Source organism: Phalacrocorax aristotelis, chromosome 1 (assembly GCF_949628215.1).
Source record: "Phalacrocorax aristotelis chromosome 1, bGulAri2.1, whole genome shotgun sequence".
Taxonomy (NCBI): domain Eukaryota; kingdom Metazoa; phylum Chordata; class Aves; order Suliformes; family Phalacrocoracidae; genus Phalacrocorax; species Phalacrocorax aristotelis.
This window is the reverse complement of record NC_134276.1, coordinates 109,475,669-109,502,484: the sequence shown is the minus strand read 5'-3', so window position 1 is coordinate 109,502,484 and position 26,816 is coordinate 109,475,669. Positions and strand designations below refer to the sequence as shown.

Here is a 26,816-nt window from a genome sequence, read left to right as displayed (position 1 = left end):
AAGATCCTTCTGTTTAAGTATGCCACTTTCTGGCCAGTTCTTTTTACCATTTTAAATAAGCAATAGCTTATAATGCAAATAAAAACTGGTAAGTTTTAAGTTGTTAAGACTCTCAAATTGGATTTTATCTGATATGTGTTCATAGCTTCAAATACCACTTTTGCAAATGCACATTCTCCCCCCGTCCCCCACCTTGTTCACTACTCACTCAAGATATATGCATCTCCTACGTGAAGGAAGCATTTCATATACAGAAACAACTCAGATTTAATGCGAGATTTACCCCAGACATATTTCCCAGTGAAAGTCAGGAAAGCAATGAGGAAGGAATACATGTGATGGTATGAGCATTTTCTTATCGCACATTATTTTAAACCAAAGTACCCAAGAACACAGCCACTTCTATCTTCTTGAACTCCTCTGGGCCACAGGGATGTGCAGCAGCAACTCCTGTTCAGAGCCGCCAGACAGCTGGGGTACATGCTGACCCCCTCTACATCTTGAGCTTAAGAGGAAAAAACAGCTATATATTTCCTTTCTTTTGAGCACATACAAGAGGTGCATACTTTCCTCCTCCCCTGACTTGCAATCGTACTGAGGGCAAATGATAAGAATTTGTGCTTCCACAGTTTACACGCCCCAGAAATTATCCTTCCTAATTTTAATCCATCGTAAAACCAAAATAAGCCCCTGCAACTTTGTCTGGATCAAAAACCTAAAGCAACAAAAATAAAATATAGTAGCACTGTACGTATGTAGTTAGGACTTAAATTGTAGATGCTACGCTTTTAGTTCCCAAAAGAGCAAACAGCAGAAGCGGAAGTGCAACTTAATTCTCCCTGCTACCCAGTGAAGTGGAACCGAGACCCTGGTCAGCCTGATCAGACACCTGGGGAATTCTCACTCAGGCTGTGTGATGGCCATTTTCACAGATATGAGTAACAGCGGTATCTCTCCTCTCGCCTTACACTTGCAGTTATCTTAGTACTGTATTAATAAGGCTTCTGGACTTGCACATGGAGATTAATCCATCTTCTGACAACTGTAAGTGAGGATCAGCTAGCACACATTCACTTACAGGCCCACTTGTGTATGCAAGCAATGACACTACCGATTTTCTCCCTTCCTAAACCACAAAATACTTAGACAAATCCAAGTCCCCACTCATGCATACTCTCAAGCTGTTCCACACCCCTTTCAGAGCCCTTCCAGAGATGCATTATGGAAAAAAAAAAAAAAAATTAATCAACCTGTCCTATGTAGCCCAGATATCACTACAGGGAAGGCAATCAATAAACCTAGTCTGAAGTTCAGCTTACTTCTCGGCTTGGTTTTAAAATAAAATCTTGCCCTGTCTTCATGTTAGCCATTTTTTCAGCTCAGCTATACAAATTACTCCGTTTTCACTTAGAGTGATAAAAATCAGAAAGCACAAAGACTAACTTTAGCGTGTGTGGGAGGAAGTTTCTCCCGCAACCCCTGGCTTTTTCAGTGCAACACAGCAACTTTCAGTTACCAAACACAGCTCTACGGTCTTTTTGGCAATGATTAACTAAGATTTCTCAGTATGGTAGACAGATAGAAGTTTCTAAAACAGAACAGCCTCTGCTTTTTTAAATGTATCATTACTATTTGCATTTCAAAGTGAAACCACTATCATAGTCTAATCCAACTTTATTAAAAACTCATAACAAGGTTATGTAGTATTACAAATTTATTTAGTTTCTTTGAAGTGATTTCTCAGCATTGAAAACTTAACACGTACAAAACAACTTCAACTTCTATGCATCAAAACCAACGTATGGATTTTTTAAGTTTAAAGGAAGTGCTGTGCTTTTTTTTTAAACATCTCATGAACCAAATAATTCTTCAGTTATAAAGCTGATAAAAATAAGTGATGCACCACCACATTTTTTTTCTTTAACATGTGAAATTCATTTCTTTGGGAAACAAGTTTTTTTTAAAAATTGTATCGTGAAAGATACAGACCTGAAAAAGGATAAACAATCATACACAAGGCAAATGTTACACAGTAATTCAGACATTTTTATAAAGAGCTCTGGAAAAGTACCTAAAATAGTGATATTTATTTAGTATAAAATTTCAATAACAAAATATTGCTCATAATAAATAAGAAAACATGAGTTTCATTAATACTGTTCTCCCCTTAAAGCTCTCTTAGATATAACATGATCAGACCTGATCAAACTCAAATTTTTGTTTTTCCGCTGTATGAAGGAGGCAGGTTTACAGGCTCCAGGTCATTCTTTCTTAGAAACAATTTTATTATCACCAAAACACAGAATTCATTTCAAGGCTCATGCGTAGTTATGGGCAAAAAAATTCCCTAATATTACAGTAGATCTTAATATCTAAAATATTTGCCTTTTTTGTTTAAACCAAAGTGGAATAAGACTTCTCATGGTTTACAAATGCAGAGAGGAAACTGCCCAAGTTTCCTCAAAAGCTTCTAAGTATCTCTGCAGCTGTACTTAATGGTTATCAAAGCTGTTAGTGAAAGTTAGCTCTATAGCAGGGTAGAAGTTCTATCCCCTTTATATGGGGACATTTGATTTCATCCCTGCTCGTCCCATCTGTAGACACGGCAGTTTGGAGTAGTTCTTCAGCAGCTGCTCAATAGCAATATGGCGGACGTTGAGCTCTGAGGCCAGGGAGTCCTTTTCTTGGACTTGCTGCGTCAGCTCTTCAAACACATCTGCAAGAACATTATTAGGTTAATGCACTCAGTCTCTGCGCTTTCAGAGAGTTAAGCAGCAGTGCTGAACATTACTGCGACAGAGACATGGACATTTAAGTGGGCTCATGTGCAAGAACACCACTTTTTCTGGTTCCAGCACTGCTTGGTGTATGCATTGTAAACTGAACAGGATCACCGGTTTATAGTTTTAGGTGACTCGAGCAGAGGTGGATTAGTTTATAACTCAAAGTGAAGTTGATTCCAGTCAAAAAACTTAAAGAAAATACTGTATTCAAGTGCCAGTTTGCAATGCCCAAGGAGGCTACATAACAAAAGCACCCAGAAGTGTCTTATTTTACGCGGAAACTTGATACACAGAGATTTCAGTTCAAAACTTAGCTGATAGTAAGGCCATTGCAATTCCTTTTTTTAAACAAGATCGTATTTATTACAATGCAACACAAACACAAAACAAAGAGTACTGAAAAATTCTCACCCTGGATTTGCTTGAGCAGTTTTTCATTAAGTTGCTTTAACTCTCCAGGAGTCATCGTAGTCACTGTAACAATGAAATCTGTTATTACTACTGCTACCAAAGTCACATAAGCACCCCTAAGCAGACGCCCATTTTCTCAAATTGTCATAATTTGCAGCCTAATAATCAACAGATGTGTGGCAGTAAGTCAGAGGCAACATTACTTATCAGTCCTTTGTGGAAAGTTTGAAAATTCTCTTTTACATTACCTCAAAAGTGCATTATGCAGTAATGATGGAGGAAAAAACCAAAATCCGTTGTCGTGTTCAAAACAGCTTTATGTTCCCCCGTCCCAAAAATCAGAGAGATCAGAGAGATAAATTCCAAGTCACTAACTTCAGTTAGATAACTCCATAAACCAGGTCAAGCTTTCATAATTCCTGTTAACTGCTGTCCTGACTTATGTAATCCCAATTTATGACTCCAGAGGACAGGTGGTCAAACAGCAATGTATCATCTGTTTTGATTTATGACTTTAAGCCTACTAATTCACTACAAATGCAATATGAAGCATCACACAGCAGTTAAATGAAATCTCTTCATAAAAAAAGGTGCAGTGACTGAACTTTGCAAGGACAGGTTTGTTACTTTGTTAAAAAAATGGGAGCCTAAAGAAACTGATTCCAACTTTTTACAGTACCTCTTTCTCACTCTCTCTTCCAACATTCTAAGTTATTACCTTCTCTTTCATTACCTAGTTCTCCACTGAATATTTTACCAGTTTGTGATCTTTCTCAGATCTTTTGAAATTCAGAAACCCTTTCCAACTGCTTTTCTCATCTAAAGATGTAAGAATGGATGTACCCCACTTCAAGGCCAAGCCCTGTTCCAAAAGCAGGATGGTAACTGCAGAGATCACTAGGAACTTACTCCTGACACATTTTATGTAGGCGAATTCCAGAGACACTACGATATCCTAGATTTTTCTAAATACTTCTTCTAGTGACTTTCTTAAAGAATGGGAAAACATTTTCCACTGCTTTCAGTATCACTGCAGTCAAAGAAATTGCTCACGGCTACTGCTACAGCCTTTAAGAGGACATGGTGGCATTTTCTTTGCTCAGCAGAAGAAAAGAAAATCTAGTAAAATGCACAAGGAAGGTCTGCTGCTATTAAGAATGCTTAATTTTTTTATGTTGTTTCACAAGTTTGCTCTGCTACCTATTGCTTAGGGCAGCTGTCTGTAAAATGTAACTCAAGGCACCGTGCAAGTTCCATAAGACAGTTGTTTTCAGGAGCTTAGTAATATCCACCGGCAGGACTGTGCAACTGCCAGGACTGACACATGAAAGTGACTGCAATCAACTGTAACAGTATTTTTCTGCATAACTTAGGCATGTCCTGTATCACATTGGGCTATAACTAACAGGAAATTTGAAAAAAAACCAAACAAAACCCTCACACCAACAGTAACCTCCACACTATTTGCTTAGCTGTGTAGCTGTTTTCTTCACAGGTTTTATAGTAACTCCAAACTGTTAAAAACTGCATTTCAGGCTGTGAATGAATGTCCTATGGGGACATTAAGTGGTCAAGAGATATTCCAAGGAATGCCCTTGCTTGCTACGTTGCGTGTAAATAGATGAATACTTACGTTCTTCCCTGCTGTACTGAGGATGCCTTCTGTGAACACTGGTGAGTGAACCACCTTCAGCTTTTTCAGCTTTCTGGGCTTGGTTGTGATTAGACCACAAAACACTGCTGCAACAGAAGGTAGCACCTGTTTCTTGTAACACACCAAGTCTGAAATCGGTAGATTCTCTTTGTTCCAAAAGAGTTTGTGAGCAGCTTGAGATGCCTCCAGAATTCCCATCTATCCATTTTGCAGAGTATCTAGGTACTGGGGAGTCAAACTGTGGGAGTAATTTTCTATCAGTCTGATGTTTGAAGTTGAAAAGCTGGTGTTGGGATGTTTTTGAGCTTTCAGGATCAGAGTCTAAATCCTTGTTTTGTGCGTACTGTATGAACCAGTTAATTTTTTTGCTCAAGATATTTTTTACCTCTGCATATGGACTTTTAGAGAGCTTTGATCGCGGACAGTCCTGATTTGCTATTAAGTGGAATTTTTCAAAGCAGTCTCTGTGCCCCCTTAAAGATCTTGTATGTAGAAGATCTGATTTTGGTACTCCTGTGAAAGACAATAGAAAAAAGTTCACTTATTGTATATCCAACTAATTTTTCTAAATCTTTACTCACAAGCAACCAAGAAAACAATAGGAAAAAATTATTTAAGTTTTTAACAGTCTAATCACTGAAGTAAACCAGGATATGGGATACTCTACAATTTTTGTTAAATTGCACTTAGTCTTGAGTCTTTAGCATATGAAGTGTTTTGCACCCAGTGATCTCTAGTGCAGGATTTACAGATTACCTGCACGTGCCTCTTGGATAGTAACACAGTTGAAGCAAACTGCTAACTGTACATATTGCATCACTCCAATACTCAAGTGTGTAAACTGTAGAAGGAAAATAATCCCAGCTATATATCAGAAGGCTCTATAGAACAGAAGAGCATTTTGAGAGCAGCCATGCACACTCCCATCTTCTATGGATAACGTTATGAGCCATCTGATCAGCAAATACTGCAGTGTCATCCAAGTGGTCAAAAATAATTCAGATTTCAGTCTTAGTTTATTATTTCGCATCGGTACAAGCCTGTATCCTAGCTAGAAAAGCAAGTTCTAATACTGTCAACACTTGCCAACATAAAACTGTCCTGAAATTAATTTCATGTAAGATGGATGTTTATTCTCCTCTTTGCTTGCCCTCCTTCAAAGACTACTCATATAGCTATAGCAGGTAACTTACTCAAACCTCAAAGCAATTGATAGTGATTGACATGTTAAAAAGGAACACAATCGGTGAAGATCTACAGTTGGTGAGTGAACACAGATGGTATGAGGAATGACTATTCCAGAAAGTTAATGGTACTCCAGTACAAAATTACTTTCTGCAACATCAGTGGTTATTTTTTCTTCAGATTCACCTACGCAGTAGATTCAGTATCCAAGTCCAGAACACTGAACAGTTCAACGTTTATCTCAACACCCAGTATACTACTTGGGAAGTACCCAATAAAATAAATTAAAAAAAAATTTTGGCAAAGAACTTCATCGTTGCAAATATATCCGCGAACCACTAATTCAAAGCGCTCAATGCTTACTAAAGCCAGAATATTTAAATCAACATATGATAACGTAATTGGATCTTTGAAACTAGGCGACATGAACCAAGCCGCAGACATTCCACCTTTTAGCACAGAAGGAAATACAGAAAAGTGATTAAAATAAACAAAAAGCCATGAAATACAGCAGGTAACAAAATTTTATAATGGAGACTTTAACAAGCAGTTAGGAGAAAGCTACATGTTACAACAATTCTCAGTGATATCTGACTTAGCCTCTTAAATTCTTCTAGTAAACTTTAAGCCTCCCACCCCAAATTATTAATAAGTGATAAACTGTTTTTTAAACAGATTTCTGCAAAATCCCAAACTGCTCTCAAAACTAAGATACAAAGGCAAAATTCTTAGTATGAAACTATTGAAAACAAATCTAAGCACTTAATTTTGATTACCTCACTCGCTAGTAACTGGTATTTCAAGTTGGAGAGTTCAAACTTATAGTAGCTGCTATAAATTTATTATTTTCCACTCTTTGGGCAGCCTTGAAACTCAAGAGCATTACTATTCTGGTTGAATTTGTAAGAGCATACACAAATTCTACGAGGCAAAATAACAAAAAGAGTGGAAAATGAAAGAGGACAGCAGTGCGACTTATTTTGTTCTTGGCAGCAGGGTAGAAAGGTAAGGTCATGAAAACAAGACATTCCTTCTGTTCATAAACTAAGTATTAGAACAAACCAAAAAGACATACTAATCAGAGGCACCTTTTAAGAAGGAAGTTCCCAAGCAAAGTGCAAAGACAGGTATTGTCTTCATGGGTAGAGTCACAATTCTCACTCTACACCTCAAAATATCTTTCAACCTCTTTCAGCAAACAGACATTCACTAACTTTTCTTAAGCTTTACATTATCTACTGCCTACTTGCAAGGCTATTTTCCCTGTCTCTAAAGACTTAAAAAAACCCAAAATAAACATTTCTAGTGGAAACAATGAAAGACAAGTAATTTGTTTCCATCCCTTATGAGCACAGTTTAAATATAGCAAGCCTGCTTAACTCAAGTAGCATGATAGAGACACTTAAATCTTCAAGCCATCAAGGAAGAGCAAACACTGCCAATTGAAGTTACAAGGCATATATTCGTAACATTGCAAACCCTACAAAAACAGACTGATTTGTTCAATGTTATTTGCTTTACCCAAGTGATTCTTCAACATGCTATACTGCTGATGCTCACAGTGCTTTCTTTTATTTATAGAAAATGGCATCAGAACGTCTGAAAAACAAGTTTTACACAATTTTCTGTTCAATAATGCTCAGGAACCCACCTAACAATTTGACCATAAGATGAATGTCTTCTGATCAGAGGACAAAGTAACCCTGTCTAAAACAGGATTCGGTGAAGATGTGGTGAAGAGGAGAAAAAAAAAAAAAAAAAGAACTGCAGAAAGCAGTCAGTAAATCTGAGACAAATGTAGTTTTGCACAAACTGTTTCTAGTTCATGGCTGCTAATAGGCACTAACATCTGTTTTGCCCTCAGGATACCACCCTTCTCTCAACTCAAAAATCAAACATACCTAACTAGTTTTTACTTCTCCTTATTCTCCCCTCCATTCCCTCCTTCCTTAAAACTAGGGGAAGAACCACTACACTGTTACAATTAAAAACAGAAAAACCGAATCTTGCAAGTGATGAAGTATTTCCAGAGCTGGTTCTAGAGGCATGGCCTCTTGCAGTTAGGTCCTCTGCCTAGTACATCTCAAGAAGCAGGTCAGACTGTTGCCTCACATATATATACTATCACTTCTGGGGCAATCACAAAATAAACACCTGCACAATAAATTATAGAATACTGCAGTCTCACTTTAAAAAAATTCCCTTGGGGATTTCTGCTTCATGAGAACAACATGTTACTTGTCCAATAGGACAAGGGTGTGAGACCACACAAAACACACAGTTTCAGTTATACAAAAAAAGAACACGTCCAGCATGACTTTATGAAGCCCCATCTGATTTTTATGTCTAAGCCATAAGCTCAAGGTTACTCAAGTCTTTCCTTCTGGCATTTATCTTTTAAAAGAGTTCTGAACATTGTTAATTTCCCCACTCCAGAGGCATGCTGCTCAAAGAAATTATTTTATCAGAACTCAGTAATATTGGGTATGCCTGAAATTGGCAACTATTACAGAAGAAAAGTAACCCGTTACTTCAAAAGTCTAAGTTTTGCTATTTATATGCCGCATATTAGCCGTAATGTCACTATTTCCAAACATAGAACAAGTTATTACAAAACACTTCTAGTATACAAGAATAAACCCTCCCCCAAGACCAGAACGTACAGCCTTCCCCATCTATCACTCCACTGAAAAAAACAAACAAAAAAGCTCTATCTAAATACTCTTCAATATAATTAGGAACAGAAAATGTGTAAAACCAAACCAGTTTTGTACAGAATTGCTAACAGACTTGCTTTGGCTTTCATGTAACTGGTTTGGAGTTCTACTGTAACAAACACATGCAAGAAAAAAACCCAAACCCTAAAACAACCCTCAATCTTTCTTTTGTACTAACGTGACAATTAGTCCTTTTCTAGTGTTGTATTAATAGGTGAAGAAATTTGGAAGAAAATAAACTCCCTTGTGATCCAGCTGGTCCTCAGATGTCAGAGGGGCTGGGGGCTGCTGGGCTTAGATTCTGAGTGATACTCAATTCAGCACAGTTAGTCCGTGAGGGATTCACTAATAGGATGATCACTATTAGTCTAGTCGTGCCCAATAACTCTTCACGGCCAGATGCACTAATAGTGCGGTTTATTGAAGCAACAGAAATACAGGTTCTTATCAGACTGCTGGTGATAAGTACATTGTCTGCAAAGCATGTGCAAGTATAAAGCGCTAAACAATACACAAAATAACAAGCTTGTTCTCTAAATTTCTGGGGGAATCACTTAGTATAACCAAGTGTTCGAGCCTTACCCAATAGGTGTCCCTATGGGGGGGAAGAGGGGTTCAGCCTGTCAGCTGATCCCAGTAGTCTGTGATGGTATTTTCTTTAACGTCCCTCTCTCGGGGTCTTTTTTATACTACTTCAGGTATAGGTGGAGCTTGAGTGACCCTAGTCATACATACTTTCATTATTTATTGGTGTAGAAATTTCTCAGTCTATACCTTTAAATCAAATTAAGAGAAATTCAGAGCGCATGCTCAGTGAGGGGTGGTCGTCCCTTGGAGGCAGGTAACTTTGGGATGGAGGTGCGCATTTTAGTATTATAATGAAGTTATAGTGAGCAAACTTCACCCACAGCGCACAATGTTACTGTGCTAGTCCAGACATGGTCCCATGGTTTCATCCAGCCCCCCGATCTGCAGTGATTTATGGATGACTTTGGTCATGAAGCCTTTACTTTACTCCCTCCTCCAGTTATCTCCCTTAGATTAGGACACTCTGCTCCCCCAGCATTCCTAACATCTAAGAATGCATGTGATGTTGCTTAGGGGACAATCACTGAACCAATTTCCAGCACACCAACCGCAATCCGCTCTGGAAGTTAACTTTTACAATATGCTGATTAACTTTAGCCTCAATAATTTCAACCTCAATAGTCTCACCCCCAGTAATCGTTCCACACCTATACAGAAGACGTGAACAACATCAGCCTCTAACCTTCTGGAACTGCATCCCAAGAGCTAAGCATTCACAGCAGCTGCTGTGCCAGCACAAACTAGCAATGACGTACCAGTATTACAGCAAGTAAGAGCACATTTCTTTGACACAAATCCTTCTGTTGTGCACAATACCACCAGCTTTATGAGGTGGAAAAGATGCCTATTTCTTTTTGGTAAGGCTTACTACTCCACTCAGACTACTTCATATTTTTCCCTTTATCGCAATTGCAGAAAAATCTACCAGCTGGCAAACTGGCATGGATCAAACACATGATAAAGATGATTCAGTTTTAGAAGACACACTACTTTATTCAACACTATACACAAAGAGACAAATAAAGCAAGGTAAGACTTCTGTACATTACAAGAAGTAATACCATAATTTTGATAAATAGCTATTGCCAGTTCTGGGGGTTTTCACAGGTTTTCAGTTCTGTCTTAATGTTCCCATTTGCTAATATTCATGACTTGAATAACTAGCCAAAAAAATGAGAAGATTGAGATGAATCATAAAGCCATCAACTTTTTTTCTACGTTTGTAGGTATGTGTACATTTGCTCCTTCTCTTACTTTCCAAGAACAGGATTGCAGACTATGTTCAAGTATGTCCTACCATTCATACTTATTTTTTTCAGGGAAGGAAAAAAACAAACCTCAAAAAGCCCACAACCATCCAGAGCAGGAAAGTTTCATCTGCAGGGGAAAAAAAAAATCCACTAAAATTCAGTAACATCTAGCAGACCATATCTAACTAACCTAAGACAGCAGATGCTCTCAGGAAACAAGCTCACGCCAGAGGTCATTTCTCAAGTGAACAAGATTCACAGGATGATGCCAAACCTCAAGACAAATCATATAAGAATTAAGTGTTTGCTGTCCATTATTTCCTTCTGATTCTGGTAACTCATGTGTCCTGCATAAAATATGAATGGTATCACTTTACTCAGCAATACATTTGTACGGTGAGCACTTCTAAGAACAGGGCTGCTTATTTAGGAGCCTAATATTTAGGCAGAAGATTTTTTTTTAAAAAATATTTCAATTTGTAAGCTATGCAAGGCAGAAACTCTTCCTCTAAACTGGTACAGTTCTCAACATAATGAGCCCTAATCCACTCCTGCAAGAGAATTTTGTAAATTAAATAACTAGCAAATAGGCAATTTATAAAGTAGTACACATTTTTGTAACTTAGTTATTTGTAAGTGCAAAGTAGCAGAGAACATGGAGAATATTTACCATATAAAATGGGGTAGAATTTATTGAGATGTAATTACACACGTGGTTAAAGCATTTGTACTTGAAAATAAATCAGTTTCCATAATATTAATGTCTGTGGGGTTTTTTTAAAGGGAATCAGTCTGCAGAGACTTTATTTCTGCCTTCGCAACTGATTCTTTGAGTACTATGTATAACTCTTCTTCATGATAAAGATACAGAACTAAGTGGAAATGTTTGCTCACATTTACATATAAAGCTGGCTAGAAGAGATGTCTTATTTGGAGATTATAATAATAATGAACAAGTTCAATTCATAACGAATGATTTTGAATACCTAGACTACTTCACATCCCTTCACAATCAAACATTTTCATTAAAGAAAAAATAATTAGCCTGCTTGCTTATCTTCCACAGTATTTTTTTCATTTGTTTGTTATCCCTTTTTAAAAAAACCTTATTTGGTCTTTCAGCTCCATCAGTTGAAAATAATGTTAAAGAAAGCCTGCCTTCTTAGCAACTTATAATGCAATGCTGAAAACTAATTGTTTTTGCAGTGGTGAATAACCATAGCTTAAGCAACTGAAGAGGAAAAAAACCCAGAATTTAAGATGAAGTGAAGTAAAATTTACAAGAATACTTCTAGACACATGAACAGCCAGTTATGTTTGTACTATGACATTCGTTAATTAAATCCATACTAAAGTCCCTTTAAAGAATTTACAAATACTTATGGGTAAGATTTATACCTGACCATAGAGAAAGGAAAAGTTGCCTCCTTCTTATTGAATGGGATTTTATAGGGTTTCCATTTTTGGGTTATCAAATACAAAATTCAGTTGGTACTGAGGGCTTTGCAGGAAGTGATACTACATTTGAGGAGTTTATAGAAGGTTTCAGTGAGGAAAAAGGAAAGCTTAATTTCAGAAGGAAACAGTGTGGCTTTCCAGCAGGGTATATTTACCAAAAATATTGTTAGCATGACTGTGGAAAAACATTTATGTGTTGAAATTAGCAAGCAACAAGGAAGGACTTGCCTACAGTACTGATTTTACACTGAGAGGGATACATTAGTGACAAATCTCAATGTAGCTTGACATGAATGATTTGAAATTTGGCCTCAAGTTGCATCAGGGGAGGTTTAGATTTGATATTAGGAAAAATTTCTTCACTGAAAGAGTGGTCAACCATTGGAACAGGTGACGGTTGGACTTGATGATCTTAGAAGACTTTTCCAACTGTAATGATTCTATGATTCTATACTAGCATCCACCATACATATACTTCCATAAATGTGGTTAAGGACGATTAAAGGAAAGTGAATGCACTTCACCAATACAAATCTGTATAGTACTGGCAACATGGGTGAAGTTATTTGTATAAGTCACAACACTTAGGAAAGGTCCACCTCTAGTTTTAGCTAGTTGTGGAGACTGCCTTCATAGCCAGTGAAGAAACGCTTCGACACAACTCACCTCATCCTAGTTAACTCTAGAAACATTTGTGATAGGCACATATGCTTTTTCCTTTAACCCTATAAGCAAGCAAGAATCCTTGTGAAAAGCTCCAGTCTGTGGCTACCTACTTTAAGAACCCTGTCTTTCACTACAAATTCCAGCTGCTCCTCCCCACAGCTGGCCACTTTACACACATACAATATTGCTCTTGAAACAGGGATGTTTAGCCACCTCATGAAACAGCTCCTGAACAGCTTCCAGTGTCCACTCAGAACATTAAGATAAGCTCAAGTTTGGTTTACTTAGTGTACAGGGCTAAGGCCTGCAGCAGATGGAAATGCTTCACAAGACATTAAATGTTCATGTTCATCTATTTTAAGCCACTACTGCATATTAGTCTGCTCATTACGACTGCTGAAAGAGATATAAAAGAAAAGCAGATCCCAAGACCTGTTCAAAATTCATTAAATAAAACCAGCCCATGATGACCTAAGACAGCAAGTCATCCACACATCTAAGCGACAGGGGTGGGCAAAACTGATATTCCTCAGTTGTACAATTCTGCCAGCACTGAAAAATGGGATCAGAGATATTATCTCCACTACATCTGCCTGACAAGACTTAAAGCCAATGCCTATTTTTAAGTGTATGCATGCAATTTCATTTGAGTTAAATCTTGTGATTTATTAGATTGGCTAGAAGGAAAATGCCAGTGCCATTCATTAACCTCCAAAACCAGACACATGGTAAAGACTAGATATTATCTTGTTCATAAATTAAAGTTCTCTCCTCACTTTCAGATGATAAAGCCAGTGCACTCTGTACATCAGGTGTGTACACAAATCATCTCCCACTGCATTTCTATTAGCCCATTTGTATTTTAGCACATAGCAAAGACATCCTGTAAGACAGGACAGAGATCCGATTGACCCGTTAAACACTTTCAAAATTAATGTTCCCTATGAACTACTTTACTAAGAAGAGAGTTTACTGCTGTATTAGACAAGCCAACACATTCTGATGAATATGCTACTACAAGAACTACTATCTTAAAGCTCACTTTGAAAAAATCAATTAAACCAACCTAGAAGAGAGTAGAAGCCATGAGACAGTATTTCTGCATTCTGGATGATGCCAGGTAAGTAACATAACTGCTCAATTTACTTGTTCACATGTACAAACCTCCAAATCTACACATACAGAATTCAAAAATGTACTTTTAGAACTAGCCACACAGCTCTACTATTACTGAACAGTACTTATATGGCACTTAGAAGATCAAGAACAGCATCTCAAACTATGTTTGGACTTGAATTTGTAGTTAACTGGTTTACTGGAAACTGCAGCTAGTTCCACAAGTCTGTTCAAGTCTGCAGAAATGAGTCATACCCCTGGACTGCAAATGTTACCTTGAAACAAGTTCTCATCTGTCGAGCCTAAAGGGCAATGTTGAAACTTTTTAGCCTTTGTTGCCAGAATAATATACTGTATTGGTTATTTCATTAACATTGAAAAAATTAAGGATGTGTAATATTTTGGAACAGAATTAAATTAAAGCAGCAGTGTCTAATCCTTTCAGCTACACCTTACATGCTATTTAATTTCAGTGGGATATTCTTCTGTAGGGTGTCAGAAGGAAAAAGTGAACTTTGAGTGCTTACAGCTTCTTTTTTTAAAAAAAAAAAGTGGTTGAGTTGTTAAGATGAACACAAAGAACACAGAATGAGGATATCACGTGAGGTGTTATAGACTTTAACAGGAAAAAGTTATGCCATAAGATATATTTGTCTATAGCACCTTTGTTTCAGCCTGGAGACTGGGATGCACCAACCTGATGCTGAAATTGCCTCAGACACTGTATCAGCACTTTAAAGGACCATGGAAATGTAACTATCTTAACATAAATCATGGGAATAGATGCCCAGTACTTATAGTATCTCTTCTTTTACATTACAAGACCTGGGATACAGACTGGCATTTGCTATTCAGCTGTCGTTCAGCTCTAAACAGAAACGGAAGCAAGCCAGTTTGCTTGTCAGCTACCATTCTCTAAGATGTTATTGTAGTTAGCAGCATCAGATAAGCAAAAAGGAGTGACTAAAAATCAGTTCAAACAATCAGATTTTCCCCTTCTATTATGGTTTTGCCTCCATTACAAACCTTGAATTTCAGGACACTTGGATTTTTAAGTAATTCTGCATTAAGGCATACCAGCACAAAACCAGGTTAAGATAGACACATTATCTATGACAAATAACGTAAAGCTAAACCATAATTATTACACTTTCAACTTTGAGACCTTCAGAGACAAGCCCGATGTTTGAACAAATACGTTCAAGTACGAAGTTCCTGAAGCTGGCATTTCCACAGGCATTGTCCACAGGATCACAAAGCCTGCATTAACACAGGACGCATCTGCATTGCACAGTGCATTCCCGCATGAGGGTATCTAAACAACTGTAAGCAGCACCACAGGCAGCACAACCGCTTCGCACTCTAGCCGCCTCTGCGTGCTCTGCGAAACACAGGCTAGATGTCTACAGCCTCCTAGCAGGAGAATTAGAGCACAGCCACGCATCTCCTCATGGCACCGCATTCTTATGTGGCAACCCTAAAACTGCAGTTTCAAAGCAGCTTGTAGGGACACCATATTCAGGTAGAGGGGTTTGTTTTGTTGATATATACACATACAGACAGCTTGTACACATACACACTCATTTTTGTGTGTTCATTCATATATTTTCCCCCCACCATCTAGTAACAACTGCAGATCTGTTGTAACTATAACACATTTGCTACCAGAGTTCAGTTAATAATTTTCCCATATTATAATGAAATTAAAAAGGAGAAGAGATTTGCCTCAAACTAGCATACAACACATGATTTCCGGGCTTATGCAATCTAGTTATACACAGTTTCCTATTTCAATCCACAGATTACTACTGTGACACCTACTCAGAAAAACAAAACAGCACACAACAATCTCTGCTGATGTTCACTTTGCCTGCACAAGGCAAACAAAAGCCCACAAACTCCAGCAGACCCACACCACCAGGATATTCTAAACTCCATCTAGAACTTTAAAATCACTGTATAGAATCAGCTTCATTTCTCAAAATGTTAGTTTAGTATTTTATATGTAAGTACTTTGCCTATCTTAAAGTTCAAGAATCATGTTAGTATTCCGTTGCACTAAATTGCCCAGTAACGATCCCTCAGACACAAAAGCTAGCTTTGCAATGAAAGTATTTATGTGCAGTTTAGTCCGTGCAGCTTCCCTGAGCAGGAATCATCAAACTAAGTGAGCTGAAACAGCAAATGCAACAGGGACAAAAATACTGTCCTTTCAGGACACACCACCTCCCCCCACCCTGTTAAGACTGAAGATGAGCACTACTAAACTCTAAGGACATCACTCTTCTCCTGTGCAAGAAAGGTTGATGACATGTAATAGGAGAAAGTTTAACCCTGCATCTTGGCTTTCTGTTTATTCTGTATGACCATTTTCCTTTCTCCCCTCCCTTTGCTACCTTCTCTTTCAGTCAATTTCAGAGAAACAGACCCTATAATCCATATATATCACTCCTGAATAAATTCTGGGACAGACACAACAGTTTGAACCCCAAACTGTACTCAAACCAGTGGTTTATGTGAATTAAGGCAACTTAGTAAGAAGAATAATCACATTTCAGGCTAAACTATCATTTTATTTCATTGAAAGACTAAAAATCTAGTATTAGAAGCAATTGATGGAGACCTCATCTCTGATAAAAAACATAAAGGTTTTATGACATGGTAACTAATTTCTTCATTCAGAAACTCAGCACTTATTTAATTAAGGCAGACCACAGATTAAGCTTTCTGTATAGCAGTCTTCTCTATAAAGGACTATAAGAATAACTTGATTTTTTGTTTTGGTGGGTTTGGTTTTTTTCTTTTTTTCTTTTTTAAAATTATGTATCATTACCAAGCTATTGTCCAAACATAACAAAGGTTACAAAAAACCACCCCGGTGTCAGAAAGGTAAAGGTTGAGACACATCACAGCACTGATCCAGGAAGAAGTCTGTTAAGTCATTACAGATGAGGATAGTCTTTGATTTGCTTATTTCTAATTACTCATCTTACTTAACCAAGACGATCAACAACATTACCATCTACAGACATGCAAACTTGTACAGCTGGTGAACTCACAGATGTCAGAAGACAAAGACTCACCAATACTAAACTATAATGTAATTAAGTGCAGCTGAATAAATTATATTTCTGCAGCATTTTTTTTATATACATTTGAAAAAGTCTGCCTCAGAGTGGGTTCAGGTGGTAAAGCCTTGGGTTAGATCAGTTTCAAGCGTGTGGATTTACCATAGGCAGCTTTAAGCAATCAGATGCTGGCACAAAGGGAACCGGAATTGTTCTCATGAGTTTTGTTACAGCACTAGAATATGACACCCTTTTAAAAAAAGGAAATTGGGAAGCCTACTTCCCTCATTTTGTACATAGAATCACCTAGGTAGGAAGAGACCTTGAAGATCAAGTCCAGCCGTAAACCCAGCACTGCCAAGTCCACCACTTGCCATTGCACATGCACCTGCAACACAGTCCCGTCTATCCTGACCCACCTCCTAGCGAGGCCTGGATGCTTAGGAAAGATGAAGGAAGTGCTACACATTCCTCTTAAGTCAGACAGCACTTAACACATGGAAGTTAACAGGGTGCTGCAAACAGTGGGAGTACTTAAACATCCTGCAAGATGCTGAGCTGTGACTAATAGCCTGTTCTTGAACAGCAGCTATTTCCTACTTCGCTGAGGGAGAAGTTACGCGTGCACATTAACACTCAAAACGAGCAAGCCTTAAGCACTGTCCTAGCTGTTGTACAAATATCTTCTTAGAATAGCCTATTTCACTTCCTGAATTACTTCAAGATATATATGTACATGTTTTAATTGCTTGGGTTTTTAAATATGATGTTAAATAAAAAGGCAAACTATTAGTGAGAATGACACTTACTTGCCAGCGTGGGATAGCACATCTACAGAGTTGATACAACTTCCAGTTGATTCTGTTCAACAAGTACCTATGTTATAATGCATCTGAACTTCATTAAAATATAAGCAGGAGGTTAGTATGAAAACATCTAGTTTAACATTCTGAGTTAGTGACTTATCCATTTCATTCCCTACCCAGAGCTGCCAAAAGACTATGATTTATACACGTTTAAAATAACAATCTTTGTCACAGAAAACTACAGGAATGTAATAGGTACATCAAAAGTAGGAAGAGTGTGACCATGGATATGGTAAAGGGCTGGTTCACATCATGGTTCAGCTAAGACATGTTGTAATGATTCTTTATAAAGTCACTTACACAACCCACTGCCACCCATAAGCCTCCTCTCCCTATGAAAGCAACAGTGGTACACAGAAAACAGAGTATCAGAAATTGAAGCATTTTGATGCTATGATGATTTAAGATAATGCTTTTTACCTACTATGCAAAACAAAAAATGAAGAACATAACTGGTCATGTAATTTCACATGAGCTTTCATCGGTATTGTGTTCAGGTAGTCTTTTAAAATCAACCAAAAATTTAGAAGATTATGCAAATTAGTCTGCTGCACAGATCAAGTCTTTACTACTATCAAGTCTACTTAGAGTTCCAGAGAAAGTGTTCCAGCTACAACACACCATCATTTCGTAAAGTAATATCCATAACAAGTAACTCTGACAAATCCACAACTTACCTCAAACAATGGGGCACAGAAACCATCCAGCAATTTTCTAATGCATCCTGTTCTATTTGTTTCAACACTTCCCAAACATAAGACTCTGAATGTAATCAAAGTACTTAATTTTCATTATAGCCATGTTTTTTTCTCATTTTAAAATCTAGCAAGAGAAACATCTTACTCCACTTCATACTGGGAACCATAAGCCTATCATTTTAAAGCAGTGAGAAAACGCAAGCAGACTGACAGATTGTCTTAGCTTAGAGAGTTGCTCTGAGTTTTATCAAAAAGTGCAAATGCACAAGCATGTCTCTTCTAAACAAAAGCATAAAGCATGCAAATTACTACTGATGTATGAAAGTATCATTCAGATTAAAATATATTGCTTCTAGTAGCAAAGACCTTAAAGGCATCACTTTTTAAAAAAAAGATCAAAGCACAGTACTGAGTATTTAAGAGTGATTCCAATTTGCTAATGCATTTTTCAGATTTCTGTAAGGTAAGAACAAAATTTTATTACTACACATGCATTAGAAGTCAGATGCACAACAGAAACAGTGTATGGGACACATAACCTTACAGCCCCCTATATTCCAGTCAGTTTCATGCTTCTAGGGTTCAGAATAAGCAACTAGATCACTGAGTACAGTGCTTGTATCTCACAGTGGATTACCCTCAGAAAGACTTGATCTCAAGACCCTTAGTGTACTCATATATATATATATATATATATGTAATCAGAGACACAATTAGTTTTACTGTCATCAGGAAATGGGACTATTCATATAACAGCATTAAGATCTTCATATTCAATTACCCCATACCAATACAGATTACTCTAGACAGTCAAATTCACAGGCAACTGACAAATACCACTTTATATAACGGAAACAAATTACTTGGTTACCCCAAAAATCAAGCAACAATATTTATACTTAAAAAAAAAAATCCTTATTTGACTTAAAAAGGGGAAGTAACTAATCTATTGCTTATTCATCCCCAACACTTAATTCACACATGAAGAGAAGCAACAAGATGAGTAAATTCTTTAGCAAAACAAGGTTTGAAATTCTAAAAATACCATTTTGGAGGCCAAATGGACACTTACAAGATTAGTCTTTTAGAAGATGGACAAAATTCCTACTTTATGATTTGCAAACTTTAAGCAGCTTTGACAGTGAACCCAGATTTATCATATTACATGTACTAACATCTTATGAAAGCAAAAATAAATAACATTCTGATTATTTCTAATAAAAGTGAAACATTCGCCTGCTTGCAAAAAAAAAACGTATTATTCTTTACAACTTGCAATTCAAGTAGGTTTTATACATAGATCCCTCTAACTATTGAACAAAAACCCTGAACAAAGGCAGAACAAAAACTCCTTCCGATCAAAATTAACACCAGAGGTCTAAGATCAGAAGGCGAAATTAACACCAGGACATTTCAGAAGCCCTTGAAAGGGAAGTACACCTAGAGGAGCAGGCGCTAGTGCACCTAGGGCACCCACCTTTACTGGAAATAAGCTATTCAGGAACCTAACAAACTAGTTTGACCAGCAATAAAACTTTGTAAATACACATGTTTTCAAAGCTAAGCCTTTATGACACCTTTCAGATAAGCTCAACCTGCGTTCAGCTCTAAGCTAAGCACTCTGCGAAGTTTGTGCAAGACGACTCCTACTAAAACCTTACCGTCGATGTTCAGCTCAAAACAGACGTGGCAGAATGAGAGCGTTTCCTTCTCGGTCCCCAGCTTGCAGACGCTGCAGACGTTGTCATCGTCCAGGTCGATGCTCACAAACTGCTCCTCGTTCATAGTGCCCTGGGGGGGGGAAGGGGGGAGGGAGGGGGCGATAAGGGACGGGACAGTTACTTCAAGTCCCACCGAGGCGAAGCACCGGACACCCCGCGCCCGGGGAGCCGGGCGGCACCACACGCCTGTCCCGGCCGCTGCTCCGGCCCCTCGCCGAGAGCCCCGGGCCCGGCCAGCCCCGACGGGCGGGCCGAGGAGGAAGGGGGGACGCAGCGTCCCGGCGAAGTTCCCGCCTCAGAGGGCGCGGGGAGCGGCCGGGCCGCACGGCAGGGACCGGTGCCGGCAGGGACCGAGCCTTCCTGCCGTCTCCCCTCCTCTCTCCCCCGGACGCTGCCCCGTCCCGTCCCGTCCCGCTCCCCCCCCCCAGCCCCACCCTCAGGCTCCCCACACTCCCCGCTGCTCCGCGCACCGGCGGCGCGAGCGCCCCGCCACCGCCGGGGCGGCCCCGGCCCCGGCCCCGGCCCCGCTCACCGCCGTGCCGCGCCGCGCCGCTGCCGCCTGCCCCAGCGCCCCACTCCACTATTGTTCGGGCGCCTGCGCCTCCGCCGCCGCCGCCGCCAGAGCTGGGCGCCAAGCACCGCCCGCCGCTTCCGGCCGAGCCCACGGCTGCTGGGGGAGGCGGGGGACCCCGGAGCGGCGCTTTGCCGCACCCGGCGGTCGGCCCCGCCCCGCGGCGGAGCAACGGAAGGCGGCGAGACGGGAGAAACCTATGGCTACCGCCGCCACTCTCCGCCGTGCGGCCGGCGGCCGCCCTCCTCACCGGCGGCACCCCCCTCCCCGGCAGTGGTTGGGCTCTCCCGGGGCGGTTCCACCCTGCCCCCGACGGGGAGCGGAGGCGGGGCGGGGGCGGAGAAGTCCGGCCTGCCCCGCCCCCGCCCCGCCCCGCCCAGTCCCGGGGAGCCGGCGGGTGGCAGCAAGCGGTGCGTGGGAGTTCAGGTCTCGTTTGGGGGCCTTAATTCCGCCGTTATCCCAGCGCACAGTGACGTTTAATCAGCTGGCGACACGTAATACGGAGTACGCTTGGGGTTCGTGTTGGTTCGGTTTCTCGAGAAGTGCCCAATTCGTCTGCGTGTGGGAGTTGAGCGCAGGGAAGGGTTTGCTGAGTGGCGGGGGGGGGGAATGCGGCCCGGCCTCGGCGCCACGCGTGTGGGCAGAGCTGGCGAGACCGTGCTGAATGTTAACTGTGCCCTTCCGCGGCTCAGGGTGGGGCTGCGCTTACCCGAGCTTTCTAGGGCATAAAAATTGCTCCTCAGGGACTGTTGTTATTTTTCCCTTCGCGTACCTACGGAGGAGAGGAAGAAAAACTTTTAACTGTTGAACGGGATTAAAAGTTAGTGTGCATGAAGCGAAAAAAGAGGAGGAGGAGGAGGAGGAGGAGAAAGGAGAATGTGCTTAAAGAGAGCAACAGGCTTAAAGTCCCAAGTATAGATATTCGACGTGATGGAGAATACCGAGTACGGTCTCTAAGTATGAGCTGAATGGAAAGTAAAACCACGCCAGGTCTGTGCTTGCACTGCGCAGATAAAGCCACAGCTGCTAGATCGTATCGTCTTGGGAATTCCTGCAACTGACGGAAATTACGTACTACGCATTACTACGTGTCAGAGTAGGATTATTTATGAAAGGGCAAAGTAATCTGCCAGAATCTCCTCTGTCGAAACATGTCTCTCTACAGTTTTTATTGTTTCTTTCACTGTATTTTCTTAGGGCATTTTCTTCAATTTTATCAAAAAGAAAAAAGAAATCCCACGCTGTGTTAGAGTCCCTTCCTTCACAGCTCTTAAGTAGCGATTTGACTTTAGATGTGCTTCTGTTGGAGGATGGTGGAGCATATTTCATCTCAGAGCTTCCTCAAATCGTTTCTCCGGCTGGCTGACACTGGACTTGGCAGGCGGGTTGCATTTTCTTTGCCCCATCCTTGTCTGCTTTTTTGATATACATAAAGACTGGCAAAGAAGCAGCAGCCCGACTTCATTGCAAAAACAGTATTAAGACAAAAAAAAACCCAAAACCAACAAACCATGAGCCTGGGGTAGAGGATTTAAAAACAGAAAGGAGACACTGGACAGGTGACAGTAAATAGTAAATCTATAAATATTGGAGTATTTTCCCCTCCAGAATCTGATGCAGATCCAAAGGCTACTGAGTCTCAATAGTCCATCACCACAGTGCAGCAGCAGCTGTGAAATCCGAGTCATGAATCTTCTTAATAAATGGCATGTGGGAGACAATACGGCTCTCGGTCACTGAGGTGCTTTTTTGATAAAAAACTGCTCTAAAATATGGAGGTCACTGCATTAAAAATAGTGAAAGAAAACTAATGTTTTAGGAGCAAAGTTATGAAAAAACCTAGTAAATGCCAAGACGAAGATTGTGCAGTCTTAACTACTGCCCATGATGTGGTTTATATGTATACATATACATATGTATTTTCTCCCAAGACCCTTGTTTCATCAGTGCACATTATTCTGGCTAACAGTTTACTTACACTGGAAAATTATTTTAGTAGCAAACAAATCTGTCCTGGTTTTTTTATGTTTCTCTTTCCCTACTGAGTTTGTATTTTCATTATAGGGAGGCTTTGGCAGTGACCATGTTTTAATAATTCCCATTGCTTCACCTATCCCAGCTGCTTCGTCATGTTCCCACACTATTTTCTGTGTTTCAGTGTTTGTGAGATGACACAAAGGGCTGGATCACTGATTTAAAAGAAAGAGAATTAATTCTACCTCAGATCGATTCACTCCTCCGCTTCACAGCGCAGCCCTATGAGGACTGGTGGCAAGGCAGCTGAAGGAGTAACGCACAGATGAAAATGAGGACTCTGGCCCCTGTATCGTGAAATCATGGCTTGAGCTTCATTAGGATCTTCACTCCACATAGCTAAAAATCAGAAATGAAAGCTTGTGCCAGTGTTTTACAGACATGCTTAGTTCCAGTTTCCTGAGTAAAGGTTTAGAAGTTCTAAAGTTAAAAGACTTTTTTAACTTAAATATAGAGTGTTAAACGGGAGTCCAGGGAGAGGTGGGGTTCCTTGGGCATTATCAAAAATGCTGCAGCAAATCCCCAACAGAGTTAACAAATAGTGTTGGCACTGCTCAAAGCAAGGTATCTGTGTGGTTTTCTGTGTGTATATTAACAGATGCTCTGGAAAGGAGAAAACTTTATAAAGAATTTGAATTTGAAACTCACAGTCTAGGTGAGGTAGGTCTGCCCCCTTGAAAACATCTGAAAAGTAGCATTTCAAAATCAGCCTGACTTCTTTCTCTTCCCTCTATGCTGTCTTCGCGCTAATCTCCCCTGGGCTTAGGCATATCTTTTCCCCTCTGTAAGTCAGGCGACTGAGGCTTTTCCAGGATCTCTGGCAGATCTTCATGTTCTTCAGGCAGTTCTCTGTCTGAAGCTAATAAACACATATATTTTCTCCAATTCTTTTGAGTTGGTTTGAGGTTTTGTGTTGGGTTTTTTTTTTTTTTTTTTTTTTTTTTTTTGTACTCTGCTGTTTTTTTGGTTGTTTCTTTTACTTGTTGCTGTCTTTTACACATTTCTTGTCTCTGTGTTCTTTAACCTTTCCTACTTTGTCTTTCACCTCTGGAGGACTGAATAAATATAGATAGGAATACTTTGCTGTACCCCCCATCTTTACTCCCCTATTATGTGACCTGTTATCTCTTCTTATTCCCCTAGTCCTTTTTCAACTTTGCTCAGTGCACAACCTTTTCTATAATGTATTATTTGAAACCTTATTGGCCAGTCTTAGTCCCCTTAGTGTGTGGTATAAAACCTAATTAAAGAGAGGTAGTTCCACTTTTCCCCTCCCTGCCATTTCCTTTGCGTTGGATCTGATGACCTTATGGCTGCAGCAAGGTGACCTGAGCCACTGAGGTGATACAAAAGGAAAAAAACCTAAAAAATACCTGAAAACTTTTCTTGATCAGCTCATTGAAATGACTATATCTTCAGCTACAGTATTGCTAGATTTGGTGTAAAGATTTTTGGGGTGGGAATGCAAACCACCTTCCAGCAGTCTGAAATTGCGTCAAACTCAATGTAACATCACCAGTCTTATCTCTTGCTCCTAATCCTGTTCATTTATCCAGTCCCTTTGCTATATCTTCCCTCCAGGCTATGATCCCATGATCATCCTTTTGGCAGCAGTGCCAGCTGAAGTATTCCCTGCTTCTATCCATTTTTCCCCCTGTTATTTTATTTTTTGTTGTGTTACATGCTGAAAAGTAACCAATATCAGTCAGAGTCCTGTCCAATTCACTGTGTGACTGTCCAGACATTCATTGTGGTACAGCAGCAGTTGTGTCAAGATGGAAGGAGGAATAGAAAGCAGCAGTAGAGACTACTGAAGCCAATTGCATGAATATGTGGGTAAGATAGCCTAAGTCATTATTCTCCTGCCTTTTTTGGGTTTTCTCTTTGTCTTCCCCTTATGACTATTTTCCTCCAGCCCCTTTCCTCCATGTCCGTCCTATTCCGCTATATGAAACCACCCAGTTTCTCCACTGCTTGTTCTGTAGAGCATTCCTGTCTATGCTATGGCACACCACCAGTTTTTATCTCTTATACCTTCTTCTTGCACTCACTGAATTGCGTGCCTTTGTTAAAATGAGATCTTCTCCTGTGGAAATTTAGTTTTTCTCCTTAATCAGTGTCAGAAAAAGATGGACACTTGGTAAACACAGCACCGAACTTGAAGAGACACTGCTAAGGAAAATTTTAAAAGCTAACCATGATACCACCTCAGTAAACCAGCTACAAAAGGAGAGGTTGCTCATTGTTTTTTTGCTGCATGATTGACCCCTGAAATTAAATATCTAGCCAGTGTGAAAAATTATTCCTTGGAAAGTCATGTCCTATATTTTCTGAGGTTAGAAGAACAAATCTGCAACTGTGTACACCTAATAGGCCACAAAATTGAGGAAGCTGAGCAAACCTAAAACTACTTCTGAGTCACAGCATGCGAGGGTGGAGCAACAACAATTCGTGTCTTATAAACAAAAGCTTATAGCAGGTTCAGGTTGCTGGCTACAGTGGATCAGAGACATGATAAATCAGTATGTGGCTACTCAAACAAGTCATGAATAGGAGACAGAGGAGGGGGCTGACTTCTCTGCCTTCACATTCTGGTAAAAGACTTCCTAGTAACTAGTTTATCCGGTTTCTCTATTTGGAAGAACGCATGAGATTTCCTAATCTTATCAAGATCTTATTGATTAATTATAATGATGAAATAGCACTTAATTTCTGAGTGGTGTTTATGCATTCCTTTTTCATCCATAGATTTAAATATCCTTTACAATGCCTCTTGCCCCTTTAATGATCAACAACGCTCTTTAAAGCTCTACACATTTTCTTTGAAGGTTAACCGAATGTGTTGCCTACTGCCACAGCTTTGCTTTCCTCCTTGATCATCACAACAATGTACAAATTTGTGGCTGTCTGCAAGTCACTGAAAGTGCTGTCCCAAACAGAGCACACCTTTCTCCTGCCCAAATCCCAGCCTTTATTCCACCTTAATCCCCCTTGAACTCTCAGTATCATCTGATAGTGTAAGTCATTCCATAATTTCTAAAATCAGGACTCGATATTGGCTTTGGGTTTTGTCCAATGTGCCTTCTAATTCATGGCTATTACTCTTGTTAATCAGCGTTTAATCAGGATCTGTAATACATCCCACAAAGTCCTCACAGCAATGAGCCTTGTCTCTAGTTCTCTTACCCATGAACTTGGCATTGACTCACATCTTATTCTGGTGATTTATGGTTCTTAATTTCTATTGCTGGCCTGTCTTTCCATGTCCAATCCAAATCAGTACCTTTTTACCACCTCCTTGAGGGCAGCTACCACAGCTTATTCTCAACACGGTACATTCAGGTCCTGGTTTTTCTCACAGAAACCTCTCTTTCTCCCTCTTTTTGCTGTGAATGCTGTGCTGCCCTTCCAGACATTTAGGCTGTTAATTTTAATACCACTTACAGCATAGCAGTCTCTCTGGATCTATACGTGAAGATTGTGTCTATAGTATCTTGTTTCCTCCTACATACCAATTAGAAGATTCAGCCTTGTTGACTGTCTCAGCACCCCTGTCACTTCACACCTCAGCTGTTATCAACTTCTCTCTCTAACTCCAGTGACTTCCACTGTGTTCTCCGAAAGCTCATTCAGAGTTGCACTGTGAGGATTATCTTCCTTGCTGACATAATGTCTGTGTCTCTCTCCTGGCTTTCCATTTCATCAGCATCAAAGGCAAACTCATTGTCCTCTTCAAAGTTTCTGATCAATTGACTCTGTACTGAATCAGCTTTATTGTCGCATGGAGCATCAGCCCTCGTGTACTCTCTGTCAGTAATACTAGTCTTCACTGTCTCATTAGTGTATTTCTCACACAGTCACCTTTGGCCTTTTTACAAAATACCTCCTTTGTTGGAAGTTCCTAGCAAACTTAAAGGAATTAGTTCATGCTGTTATCTCACCCAAGACTTATTTCTGCATTGTTGCCTAGAGCTGAACATGTAAGATGCAGTCATTGTGCTCTGTACCCTTCATTCTCTTCCCCAATGCC

General features: G+C 39.9%; 1 protein-coding gene across 2 annotated transcripts; it reads right to left on the bottom strand.

The window, feature by feature from the left end:
* Positions 1–1,696: 1,696 nt before the first annotated feature.
* Positions 1,697–21,840, bottom strand: C1H21orf91 (chromosome 1 C21orf91 homolog). 2 transcript variants are annotated; one of them, XM_075101709.1, is made up of 6 exons: positions 21,694–21,840; positions 21,462–21,524; positions 20,122–20,251; positions 4,828–5,361; positions 3,195–3,257; positions 1,697–2,716 (listed from the first exon to the last, which is right to left on the bottom strand). In XM_075101709.1, exons 3-6 carry the CDS (start codon positions 20,243–20,245, stop codon positions 2,556–2,558), a joined length of 882 nt encoding a protein of 293 aa, XP_074957810.1. In that variant the 5' UTR covers positions 20,246–20,251; positions 21,462–21,524; positions 21,694–21,840; the 3' UTR covers positions 1,697–2,555. The 2 variants fall into 2 exon arrangements, with proteins under 2 accessions (XP_074957810.1, XP_074957800.1); XM_075101699.1 differs by lacking the exons at positions 21,462–21,524; positions 21,694–21,840 and adding an exon at positions 20,714–21,031.
* Positions 21,841–26,816: the final 4,976 nt, after the last annotated feature.